General features: G+C 39.4%; 2 protein-coding genes across 6 annotated transcripts in view; one reads left to right on the top strand and one right to left on the bottom strand.

Moving 5' to 3' along the window:
• The window catches only part of LOC307133598 (craniofacial development protein 2-like), a 1,416,430-nt gene that overhangs the window by 1,398,656 nt on the left and 4,271 nt on the right, over window positions 1-13,503 (top strand). The window lies entirely within an intron of this gene.
• Window positions 1-13,503, bottom strand: part of setdb1a (SET domain bifurcated histone lysine methyltransferase 1a) — a 31,785-nt gene that overhangs the window by 15,818 nt on the left and 2,464 nt on the right. For all 5 annotated transcript variants that reach the window (XM_079829502.1, XM_079829501.1, XM_079829499.1 and 2 more), the window contains exons 4-10: window positions 12,556-12,581; window positions 10,972-12,427; window positions 5,225-5,449; window positions 4,860-5,064; window positions 3,806-3,879; window positions 3,509-3,699; window positions 3,195-3,417 (exon numbers count right to left, since the gene is read on the bottom strand). In XM_079829502.1, coding sequence (XP_079685628.1) covers window positions 3,195-3,417; window positions 3,509-3,699; window positions 3,806-3,879; window positions 4,860-5,064; window positions 5,225-5,449; window positions 10,972-12,427; window positions 12,556-12,581 — 2,400 coding nt within the window. The remainder of the gene's footprint in view (window positions 1-3,194; window positions 3,418-3,508; window positions 3,700-3,805; window positions 3,880-4,859; window positions 5,065-5,224; window positions 5,450-10,971; window positions 12,428-12,555; window positions 12,582-13,503) is intronic.

A 13,503-nucleotide genomic window follows, 5' to 3' on the forward strand; every position in this document is an offset into this window, starting at 1 on the left:
AACAAATAAATCAAGCAGCTCTATGCACTTTTTTAAGATAGATTCTAATCTGTGAGATTTCCTTCCTTATAATGGCCGTCGTCAATAGCAAAGCATAACGCATAAATAATAATAATTTGTCGTAAATATAATCTCTAATATTATCTCTGTAAATATATTCAAGCAATATTCGCATCAGTGTTCAGCAATGATGCATTTTAATATAGCATATTTTTGTGTAAGAGCCCAAACAGTATCCTAGTGAAATAATGCATATCCATATTTCCATATGATTTGACAGTTTATTTTATTAAATTTCAAAAGGTGTGTATCATACCTGACACCTAGATGAACACTTTACAGTCAGTTTTATGACTGTCATTCCCTTCAAATGCTATTGAAGTTTGAAACGTGTATTAACGTTACCAATGTTGTATGTAACTTTAGAGACGGTCCCTAAATTCACCAGCGTTATGCCAGTCATATCAGATGCGCTGTGGTTCTGCTGTGTTTGTTTGAAACCATTTTCGCTGCTGAAATAGAACAAAAACAGTCGACCACTGTATGATGAGTGAATCTCCTGCATACATCGCACGTTTATCTCTGCTTTGAGAGATTTCAGCGAGTGAGCGCGCTCTGAACATATATGTTATAACTCTGGCTAATCTGAACGCCTCAGATTATGAGACGACGTCGCTTTCATAAACTCAATAGAAACACGTGTAAATGGTTATAATGCGCAACGCGATTATAACAGATGGCTTTTGAGAAGACTATAATAAGTTCAACAGTCAGAGTGACTAGTGTGCAGCCGAAATAACGTTACACCCGCAAATGGCGGTTGTTAATGTCAAGCCCTGATTATTCCTTGATGTCGCCCTAGTCTTTACCGAACTTGTTTGTTCGCTTCACGTTATTATTTCCCAGACGTAGTTTTGGTATTGAGGTCAAAGTCCACTTGCCTTGCGTTCGTAGTTTTGAAGTGTTTTCCCCATTACAGTGACTTTCTCCTGGCATGTTCTGCAGACAGGGTGACCATCTTCGATTAAGTTTCCCTCAGGACTTTTGTAAAAGCCAAAATATGACAACGCCTCAGATTTGGTCCTTTTAGAGGCTGAACAATCTCCCGGCGCTGTCACTGCCTTCTGCCATTTCTTCTCATTCAGAAACAGCGGTGCGCTGCAGTCAGACTGACGCTGACTGGACAAGATTTACCGCGAGTTTTCACAATCGTGATAATCACACGCGGTTTTAATGATAATTAAATTTTATACGATATTACTAACCGTCACTAAATTTTATCGTGGTTTATCGTGAAACCGGTAATCGTTTCATCCCTACTCTGGCTGTTGAACTTATTATAGTCTTCTCAAAAGCCATCTGTTATAATTGCGTTGCGCATTATAACCACTCACACGTGTTTCTATTGAGTTTATGAATGCAATGTCTCATAATCAGAGGCGTTCAGATTAGCCAGAGTTTTGTTCAGAGCGCGCGCCGCGCTCACTCGCTGAAATATACACTCAAAGCAGAGATAAACGTGCGATGTATGCAGGAGATTCATTCATCATACAGTTGTTGACTGTTTTTGTTCCATTTCAGCAGCGAAAATGGTTTTAAAATAAAAACACAGCAGAACCACAGCGCATCTGATATGACTGGCATAACGCTGGCGAATTTAGGGACCGTCTCTAAAGTTACACACAACATTGGTAACGTTATACGCGTTTCAAACTTCAAAAAATCATCATAAAACTGACTGCAAAGTGATGATTTAGGTGTCAGGTATGATGCACACATTTTGATATTTAATAAAATAAACTGTCAAATCATATGGAAATACAGGGAGTGCAGAATTATTAGGCACGTTGATTTTCTGATCATATTTTTTTTCCAGGCACATTTGACCAATTCCAAACCACAGTAATCCTAATAACTACTATTGATTTAGTATTTAATAATGTATGTGTGATATATAATTGTTCATGAAGGCTGGAAATGAAAATCACCTTATATTCAGGTGTGCAGAATTATTAGGCATGTTTTCTTTTACAGATAAATTGAGCCAAAAAAGAGATTTGACTCAGACTGAAAAGTCAAAAAGTATTAAATGCCCATGAGAAGGATGCAATACTAATGCAATACTAGACATTGCAGTTAAGGCATGACCATTGGACAGTGAAATGCTTATTGGGTCAGCAGGGTCAGACAAAAGCATGTGGCGGAGAAAAGACACCTATTAACCGCAAAAGAATTAAGAATTAAGGTGAAGAATTAAGGGCGAAACCATCAGGAACCCTTTAGTCTCCAGCGCCACCATTTTCCAAAGCTGCAACCTACCTGGAGTCTCCAGAAGTGCAAGGTGTCAGGATCTCAGAAACTTCAGTTAGGTAAAGAATCCTAAAAAATGACCCCCACTAAATAAGAATCACAAGCTGAAGTGTTGTAAAATACATGAAGAAGGTTTTTTTATAGGCTTTATGGACAGATAGGTTGAGAGTGACTCTTGAAGGACCAGCACCACATCCTCTAGTACCACTGTTTGAAGAATTCATCTTCCAGAATCTGGCAGTACGTTTTGGGAGTTCATTTTTAGTCCATCTCTGCAAAACAGACTTCAGGATGGACTAAAATGAACTCCCAAAACGTACTGCCAGATTCTGGAAGATGAATTCTTCAAACAGTGGTACTAGAGGATGTGGTGCTGGTCCTTCAAGAGTCATTCTCAACCTATAAAGCCTATAAAAAAGCAGGCTTCATGTATTTTACAACACTTCAGCTTGTGATTCTTATTTAGTGGGGGTCATTTTTTAGGATTCTTTACCTAACTGAAGTCTCTGAGATCCTGACACCTTGCACTTCTGGAGACTCCAGGTAGGTTGCAGCTCTGGAAAATGGTGGCGCTGGAGACTAAAGGGTTCCTGATGGTTTCACCCTTAATTCTTCACCTTAATTCTTAATTCTTTTGCGGTTAACAGGTGTCTTTTCTCCGCCACATGTTTTTGTCTGACCCTGCTGACCCCTTACTTCTTTTTGAACACTCATCTCGTTTGAACAAAACCGTGATAATATTGATAACCGTGATAATTTGGGTCACTATAATAGTGATGTTAAATTTCCATCCCGTTTCATCCCTAATACCGACACATGTCTAGTTGAGAATGTGCATACAAGAGACAGGAAAGTGAATGAATCACAAACACAAAAAAAACTACCTGATTTATTAGGTTGAGTTTTCTCTTTGTTGTTTTCTGCTTGTTGCGATTTCTGTTGAGGCGATTGTGGTTTTTTCTGTTGAGGCGATTGTGGTGTTTTCTGTTGCAGCGATTGTTGTGTAGTGGTTTGTTGTGGTTTCTCTTTAGTAAGACGTTTCTTGATATTTACAATGTGTTCCAACTTGTCTGAGCCTTTATAAATCCACTCATTTTGCTTGTCTTTCTGAAAAACAACAACAACAACAACAACACATTTATGGTTAGAATCAGGTTCACAGAACAAAACTAGCACACCACAACGGACTCAGTTTCACCTTATAGCAGATCTGGATCAGGCTGCCATCCAACTGAAGCACCGTGCAGGCCTCAAACTTGCCATTTCGCACCGCCTTGGTGTCTTGCCCTATGCGAAGCACCACAGCAATGGGGTTGGGATAGACACGAAGATACTCCTTCACAAGTGCCCGATTAGTCTCATCCTCGATGTCCCTCCACACCTTTTTAACTGCAAAAAAACAAACAAACGTTAACAAAATTCACTTCTAGAAGTCAAGCATTTTCAGGGGTTCAAAAACTAAGACTGAAATGAAGTATGAAAGAGAATCTCTTACATTGTTTGCAGACAACATGAAAGTCTGGCAGTGCCAGATACGCTGCCTGGCCATCATCGTAAAACACCAAGAACCTGACAGAAACATTTTGTAAAAACTCTCATTTTTAGAGAAACAAAATTTCTACATGTACACTGCAGCCACTGCAGTCTACAAGGCTAAAATATAATGAGGCACTGATTAAAGGGTTAGTTCAGCCAAAAAATTTAAATTCTGTCATTATTACTTACCCTCATGTCGTTCCAAATCCGTAAGACCTTCATTCATCTTCGGAACACAAATGAAGATATTTGGAATGAAATCTGAGAGCTTTCTGACCCCTCCATAGACAGCAATATAATTACCACTTTCAAGGCCCATAAAGGTAGTAAAGACATCGTTAAAATAGTCAATGTGACTCCAGTGGTTCGACTAAATTTTATGACGCGACGAGAATACTTTTTTTGCGCAAAAAACAAACAAAATAACTTTTTTTCAACAATTTCTTCAAGCCTGTTTCAGACTCTTACGCTGTTGACGCAGTGTAAACAGTGAAGTACTTCCAGAACGCTGGCTTACCATTGGCTGACGCTGTTCACGTGAGCATCACGACGCATGCGCACGAGTCGCTCTGCTGTAGAACTAGGAAACACTGCCCTGTTTACACTGCATCAACAGTGTAAGAGTCTGACACAGGCTAGAAGAAATTGTTGAATAAAATCATTATTTTTGTTTGTTTTTGCACACAAAAAGTACTCGTCGCTTAATAAAATTAAGGTTGAACCACTGGAGTCACATGGACCATTTTAGCAAGGTTGACCTTTCTGGACCTTGAAAGTGTTAATTAAATTGCTAAAAAAAAACTTAATTCGTGTCTCGAAGATGAACAAAGGTCTTACGGGTTTGGAACGACATGAGGGTGAGCAATTAATGACAGAATTTTCAATTTTGGGTGAACTAACTTCCTCTTTATGAATAAAAGGTCATTATACTAATTATTTCCTTTAGGTGTTCCACAAAAATAAAATGGATTAGTACGAATGACATACGAATGATTCCTTTATCATAAATTCACCTCATGCGATTTTTGCGCTCAGGAAGCTCAACCAGCACGCCACCATTAAACAAGACCTTTCCTTTCTGATCTTTGTAGCTGGCAACAACACGACAGCCAACAAACAAGTCCTTGAGCACAGGACGCCCTACAGGGGCCACATGATGAGCAGACAGCAGATTCTTTTTACCCTTCTTAAACTCCACCATATATTTGACGCCCTTCTCTAAAATGAATAAAGATGAGACAGGTCAGATTATATCATTTATAACCAATTTATAAATTATAATTTATGAAACAATGAATAAAAAGAAACAAAAACACAACCAAAACCTTTCCTCCTGCATTTTTGTTGTTTGGTAAGATACAGAATAGATCATTCTTACCCTTTGTTTGGACTTCTTGTACTGTTCCTCGACACCACACGTCAGGTTTCCTTTTCCCTAAAACGTCAGTGCTGACGGTGAGTTTTATCTCTTGAGTTTTATGTGCTTTAGAAGACTTTGATTTAGAGGACTCATTTGATTTAGAGGACTCCTTTGATTTAGAGGACTCCTTTGATTTAGAGGACTCCTTTGATTTAGAGGACTCCTTCGATGAAGGCTTGGAACCTAAGAAGATCAGTGACAGAGGACAAAGACTGTTACTGGGTGGGAAAATTCTACGTTTCAATGTTCCTTCAGTTCAGCATTCGTAGAAAATCGAATTCGAATTTCCAGGTCTCAGAAGACGTTAACATTATTGTAGAAACAACAAAGTGAGATGCCAGCTGAACATCTGATCGTCTCATTCGCAGCTCACACTTTTATACAGTTTAACCAATGATCTCATTTGCAGGTGCTCTTCTCCCTTTCTCCTCTTGGGAGTCTTCCAAGTAACTCCCCAACATTTTGCCACAGTCAATTCATTCATTTATCCAAATACTGCCCAATACTTTCGCCACAGTCACTTCATTCATAGATCTTACTCTGTTTGTAATGGTTGCCGACTGCCAATTTACTATCAGTGGAGATGGCAACTGCAAGCAACTTCAGATAGAATCCCATTCTTTCCCATTAGACTTTTCTCAGTCTTATTTTTTTTACTGGACATTCAACCCCATAATATTCTAAACATATAAACCATGATATAATGTAATTTTTTTCATGATCTTAAACGGTAACTTCGGTGATTTAGAATTAAGCTTTGTATCAGTAGAAACCCGGTAGTATATTCAAATTATGGTACTTTCCCCCCCTCATATCCCCTGAGACGAGAGAATTATGCATTTTATTTCTGGGAAAAAATCCTCAGATGATGCAAATATCGTCATTTTATGTCATCTGAGGTTTTTTTGGCCAGAGGCTAAAGACTACAGCCACTAGATGGAGCTGTTCCGCATGATATCAACCCGCCCATAGGGGAGAGATCTCACGCACAGAATGTAAGACACAGACGGCCGCACGTTTCAACTTTTCAATGAATTCCTGTGATAGTTTAGCTTCCATATGCGATCTGAAAAAGTGTCAGACTGGCGCTTAAAGTTACCTCAGCTCTGCTCAGCAATTCGTGATGAATGAAATCTGATACTGCTGAGTCTGTTCCGTGACTTTCGTTAAGCTCACTCACACTTTATTGAAAAGACACGTTCCGTTTTTAATTGTAGTGTTTATTCTCTAACTGAACGAAATGATTGTATTACTATGAAGATCAAAACAACGGTGTATGGAGTGGCCTCGTAGGGCAGCGAAGCAAGTGCATTCTGGGAGTTGTTGTCTTTCATCCACATGAGACAAAAATACATTTTCTGTCTTTTCTCAGTCTAGAAGGCACCAAATTCAAAAATAATTTCACATTTCTACTAGGGCTGAACGATATTCTGTTTTAACATCGACATCGCGATGTGCGCGTGAGCGATAGTCACGTCGCCGGGACATGCAATGTGAAGGGTAGTAGCCCATGGTGTATAAGAGAACGGTAGCACCAGGGCAGCACACAGTAAACACGAGTTTGTTGTATGGCTTGTTGCTGGGGTGACATGCAAGTTCCGGGTGCCTGCACAGTGATTGGTTCGCTGTGCCGCTGCTCACCGCTCACAGCCAACATTCACTGGTAAAAATGCGCGACGAAGAGGATCCGCGGCAAAAAAATTATTTTGTACCAAAAAGAAAGTCGAAATCATCTATTTGGAACTATTTTGGCTACAAAAAGGAGGATGTTGACCAAAAAGAGGTACTTTGCATAGAGTGTCATAAAGTTGTGGCCACAAAACAAGCAAAACACCACCAATTTGTCTGATCACTTAAAACAGCACCACAAAGCTCTTTACGACGAATACAAATCTGGATGTCAACCAAAACAAACAAATATTTGTGATGCCTTTGCCAGTGTGACACCTTACCAGAAAGGCTCTCAACGACAGAAAGAAATAACAGACGCAATAACATTTCATATCGCTAAAGATATGTTGCCATTAAATACCGTCGCCAAAGAGGGATTTAAGAAAATGATCCGAACGCTTGACAGGCGGTATGTTATACCATCCCGCACATATTTTTCCCAAGTTGCGATAAAAGAGCTGTATTAAAAATGCAAATCTAAGATTTAAGCAGAACTGTCGCACGTGGAATACTATGCAACAACAACAGACTTGTGGTCCAGCATGTCAACGAAGCCCTACATGAGTCTGACGGTCCATTTCATCACAGAGGACTTCGAGCTAAAAAGTCGCTGTTTGCAGACGGCATTTTTCCCAGAAAGTCATACAGCCGAGAATATCGCAGAGGCCCTTATGCTGCCTTCACGTGCTCTCGAAATTATCGTAAATACGAGTTTCCTAGGTAAAAATTGCACATGAACGCACTCCACTTTCGAAATTTTAATGGGATGTGCTCGTAATCTCGACTTCAGAAATGGGAATTATCAAATTTCCGATAGCACGTGAAGGCAGCATTAGATGAGACACGTCAAGTCTGTATAACAACAGATAATGCAGCGAACATGGTGAAAGCTGCCGATCTGAACAAGTGGACCAGGTTACAGTGCTTCGGCTGGTTCTTTGTGACAGCTTTTAGTTGCCGTTTACATGAACGCGTCACTGCATCAGCACCGAAAACGTATTTTTTTTTTTTTTCATTTTGTTTAGCCATGATGACCAACACTGTTTTACTTTGGCACTTTAGCTGACTTAAAAACAAAAGATTGTGAACCAAAATGCTTATAAGTTGTTTTATAATTATTTTAAATTATATTGTTGTAAACCAATCAGGGGGGTTGGTGTAAAGCTGCTGTTTTATTTAAAAAATGTGTTCTGCTTTTGTGTTTACAGAAATTTTCTAATTTTGGAAGAAAATATTAAGTTACCTTTTTGTCACTTGTAATGAAGCTTGCTTATTAGTGAAATTATTAATATCATGGAATGGTAATTATGGACTTTAGCCTGGATTGATGGCTCTCAATATCGCAATATATATCGTTGGGAAAAAAATATTGCAATGTAAATTTTTTCCAATATCGTGCAGCCCTAATTTCTACTGCATAAATGACTCAGTTTAAATACAAAGCTTAATGCTAAATCACTAAAGTAACCCTTTAAATATATTTACAATACTGTTCAAAAGTTTGAGGTCTAAGATATTTTAAAAGTTTTTGATATGTTCTGTTCTCTCAAGTCTCTTAAACTCACCAAGATTGCATTTAATACAGGAAAAATAGTCATATTGTCACATATTATAAATTAAAATAACAATAAACAATAAAATAATACTATAGGTCTTCTATTTTAATACATTTAACGTAATGTTTATACATGAAACGTAACCTTTTTTCTGTGATGAAGAAATATTAATGGTGAAAACACTTGCTGCTTAATAATTTTGTGAAAACTGTATTTATGTATTTATAGAACAGCATTTATTTGAAATAGAAAGCTTTCGCAACAATGTAAAAAATCGTTAGTCGATTTTGATTAATTGAATGCATCTTTGCTGAAAAAAAAAATACAATAAAACTTACTGACCCCAAACCTTTTAAATGGAAGTGCATTTTTTTTTTTTTTTTTTTACAAAAATGCATGATAGAAATCAAAATGTAAGATTATTCATAACATTAGTTCTGGCACATCTGTAACACAATATGTAATGCTTAAAAGGTCCCATGGCATGAAATTTTCATTTTATGAGGTTTTTCAACATTAATATGGAGTTCCCCTAGCCTGAATATTGTCCCCAAGTGGATAGAAATGTTGAGTGTTGGGTGTAAACCCGAGTTCTGGCTGTCTTTCTCTGCCTTTGAGAAAATGACAGGCCAGACTAGCCAATCCTGAAGTCTCCTGGTTTGACGTCCAAGCAGGAACGGTTACCTCCCTTTCCTCCGCCCAGAGAATCTGGCACGCCCATGCAAACGCTCATGGCTTGTGAACGAGTGAATGCTGGCAGTTTCTCAGTGTTTGGATGTACAAATGAAAACAGAAGTCTTTTTTCAGTTCCTTCTGATCTGTGATCACTGATCAGTGATTTCTGATGTGTAGCTAATTATTTATTATTCGTGCACACGCAGCGGCTTCTCTCTCCCGGTGTTTTCGTGTTTTCTATCTTGTGAGTCAGTGTTTTTGTACGTCCTCGTCACGTCTATCGGTTCTAAAATGTGCATACAGTCGTGAGTTTCTGCTCAACATCAGCAGAGTAACATCTTTAGAGATAAACCTCACACACGCCGAAGCTCGGGCTGCACTGGCCGGTGGCCTTCAACATCCCAGACCCCCAGTACTGCATCTGGCCCACAGCGGAGGCACCAAACGCAGCGCGAGATTAAGCAGAAGGGGGTAAGCGTATCCGACTAGGCTAGCCAGCTATCCCCACAATAAACTGGATTACATTCGATTACTGCTGTTGTGTCTTTGTTTGCGCTGTGTACTCAATGCGTGTCACTAACGCTTTTCATATGATAGGAACATATCTAAAAATAATGCTATTATCAACACTTACTCTTAACTCGTTCATCTCGCTGTAATGGTACTTTGCATGTGTTACAAAGTTGGTAATAAGGAGGAAGGCGGGCTCAGCGTGACTGGGACTCGTGTTTATTCAGAACTCTCAGATACAAACACAATAAACTCGCGCTGACTGACAGCGCTCTCATAACTCCGTAGTTACTATAAATAACTTTGTTAGCAATCGCTGAGCTCTGTCTCTGGTACATTAGTGATGTCCGGTTCGCGAACGATCTTTCATTTGAACCGGTTCTTTTTAGTGAACCGAATCAGTTCACCAAATCGGACTGAATCGTTCTAAACGGTTCGCGTCTCCAGTCAGCGCTGATCCATAATTTACTAAAGTTACTAACTTTTTGACATGAGTGACAGTCCCTCCGACTAGAAATAGACTAATAACCTGAAGTATATGCTGTAACTACAACAGTTCACTGAACTGAGACTGACAGAACTGATGTGAAGTGAACTCAGGTCCATCCGTCTCTCTGGCAGCAGCTCGTGCCTGCTCGTGCCTCGTAGACCTCGTTAAACCACGCCCCCTCCGCTCATATCAAATGCAAAGATGTCAGCCAATCACAACAGTGGGCGTTTTTACTGAAGTCTCACCGCAGACACGCCTCTTGAAACAGGGCCTTCAGCCACAGGGCAAACAGCAGTATAGAAAAAATGCCTTTTATTTCTAAATTATGACATTTTATGATGTAAAAATCATACTAACAATATAAGTACACCTCAGGAAACATTATAAAATAATAGAAAAATGCCATGCCATGCGACCTTTAAGTTAATATACTGTGGTATATACCACAGTATATTAACTTAAAGGGGCTATATGCAACTTTTTCCCCAAAATAAACGTAACAATAGCCTTTTTATTTTACCATTTATGACTCAAACATCTCCTGATGAGCATACTGACACCTTGTCCGCTCACAGTGGGTGCACCTATAAGCCTGTCTCCTATTTTTCCTATTTTCTGGCGGGTCGTCTTTTCCCGCGCTGTCTGCGGATGTGACGTCACCACCGCTGCGAGAGCGAGCAGAAAATGAGAGCAGTTCTGCTTTTTGGCCACAGGTGTCAGTCGCGAGTTTAAATTTCAGAAAAACGCATATAGCCCCTTTAAGCATTACATAAAAACTGTATAAATAAAAAAATAACGCTTACTTTTGTCAGTCTTGGAAGGTTCCGGAGACGCATCTTTGTGGGTGGTTTTATCAGTCTTATTGGTTGATGACTTGGGGGGGGATTCAGGGGGTTCATCACTGGGTATAGGACTTTCAGGCAGGTAATCAGGGTCAGACAGGTCATCAAAACTTTCTGCAGGTGATGGTGACCTTGCTGTTTCTTTTTGCGGGCTGGAAGTGCTGGTGACGGATGCCGTTTTTTTTGAAGATCTCAGATTGGCTGTTGGACTTGTCGTGGGAACAGAATGTTTAGCAGATCTGCTCCTTGTTGTTGGCTTTTCTGTCTTGTCCGTGGTTTCCGATTCACAACTTGCAATAGTTTCAGGTTCTTCAGAATTGCTCGGCATCGATGACACTTCAGGAGAAGTCTCTGTGGTCGACTCAGGCTCAGCCTGGTTTGTGTCAATGAGAGCTGTATCCTCATTGGCAATAGTTTCAGGTTCTTCAGAATTGCTCGGCATCGATGACACTTCAGGAGAAGTCTCTGTGGCTGACTCAGACTCAGCCTGGTTTGTTTCCATTAATGCAGTATCGTCACTGGCAATAGTGTCCATTTGTTCTGTAATGCTTAAAGGCAAAGACACTTCTGAAAGGGCCACTGGTGTCACCAGAGGATCAGTCTCATTTGATGCTAGGGATGCTGAACTGTGACTGGCAGTAGCTTTCAATTGTTCTGAAACGCCTGAAATCAAAGGGATTTCAGGAGAAGTCATTGCCGATGATTTAAGCTCAGTTTTAATTGTTGCACTGCGATCTGAATTACAACTCTCTGACTGTTCTGAATCGCTTTCAAGCAAATTAATTTCAGGAGTTAATGCTGTCAGCTGAGGTTCGGACTTCATTTTTGCAATAGATTCTGAATGATGACTGGAAAGCATTTTGAACTTGCTAGGAGGCGAAGACATTTCTGACATTATTTCTGTCAACTGAGGCTCCGATTTTATCATTGCAAAGGATCCAAAATTAGCACTGATAAGAGTTTCTGGTTGTTTGCTTGGAATCAAAGACGTTTCTGAAGGAGTCACTGCTGTCAACTGAGGTTCAGTCTTGATAAATTGTAGGGATGTATAGTTTTGACTAGGAGCGGTTTCGTGTTGTTTTGAAATGCTCATTTCCCAAGCGGTCAGTTCAGGCTCGGTCTTAATTGATGGTCTAGAATCAGAATTATGACTGGCAATAGATTTGATATGTTCTGAAGTGCTGAGAAGTGAGGACATGTCAGGTACTTTCAACAGAGATTCGGTCTTAACTATTGCAATCGAGTTAGTGATAGGTTCACGACGGCTGGTCTCGGGGGTCGAGGATGATGAGGGTCTGTTGGTGATGTCGGATGATGAGGGTGATGCAGTGCTTATGGAGGAAGTTTTGTTCACCATCTGGACTAAGTCCTGAACGAGTTTGGATGATTTCTGAATGGCCATAGTCACCTTTTCAAGCTGAGAGAAAGAACCGTAATTAATAAAAAGAGAAATAATCAAGAGCAAAATGAACAGAAAAAAGACAGAAAACTATAAGCACAAAATATATTAGCATGTGTAACAATTTTTTTATTTAACATCCTCACCATTGGTTCCAATGTTTCTTTGGTGGCTGCAAGAGAATAACCAAAGTCATAAGCCCAAAAATGGAATCAGATTTTTAATTACAATTAGGGATGCACCGGTTGACCGGCCAAAACCGACCGGCTCCGATTTTTCGCTTCTAGCGCGCGATCGGCAACCGGACGGTTTTCTTTGTATTTTTCTGCCGATTTTTCCGGAAGTGCGCCCGCGTGCACATTCGACTATATTGCAATCATTCGCGAACATGTCACTTGTGTGTTACAAACGGAAACTGTTGAACTGAGGGAAGAGACGAGGCACTTACCTCTCCGGGCCCTGCACAAGCAAAGATAGTGAGCGTTTGTTCAGCTCAGCTTCTCGCGTGTTGGATCGGATGAGAAACGAAACAGACTAACTTGTCACAAAGCCGAAATGCTTCTTTTTGTAAAGAAGAACATGCATGCGCTTTTGAAATGAAATACTATCAGTTCTGTATAGGATGATGATTTTTATTTTACCTTAAAATTACATTGACTTAATTTGATTTAAAGAGCACCTGCTGTAGCATCTTTTTTTTCCCCTCTGTTGCACTAAACATTATTTGATTTAACATTTTGGAACAATGTATTTATATACTTTGGTTTTATTTAATTTCACTGGTAAATACTTTTTTTCTTTACACTGAATTTAAAAACAAATGCTGATTTAACCCTTAATCGTTCCTCAAGTAGGGTTTACGTTTGAGTCCCTTGGGGTCAAATAGACCCCAAACTTTTACAGAGCGATTGCATAAGGAAATATAAAAATTTTACATGGAAAACTATATATAATTTTTTTATTTACTTCTCAACCATACATTTATGCTATGTTTTTGTGGGTATTTGGTAGTTGTTTACCTATTTACTGCACAAATACTTAACTATGTCATAAATTGGCTCATTAAAATGTATTTTTTAATGAAAAAAAATCAC

The sequence above is a fragment of the Gobio gobio genome, assembly GCF_949357685.1.
Source record: "Gobio gobio genome assembly, chromosome: 11".
In the NCBI taxonomy this organism is placed as follows: Eukaryota; Metazoa; Chordata; class Actinopteri; order Cypriniformes; family Gobionidae; genus Gobio; species Gobio gobio.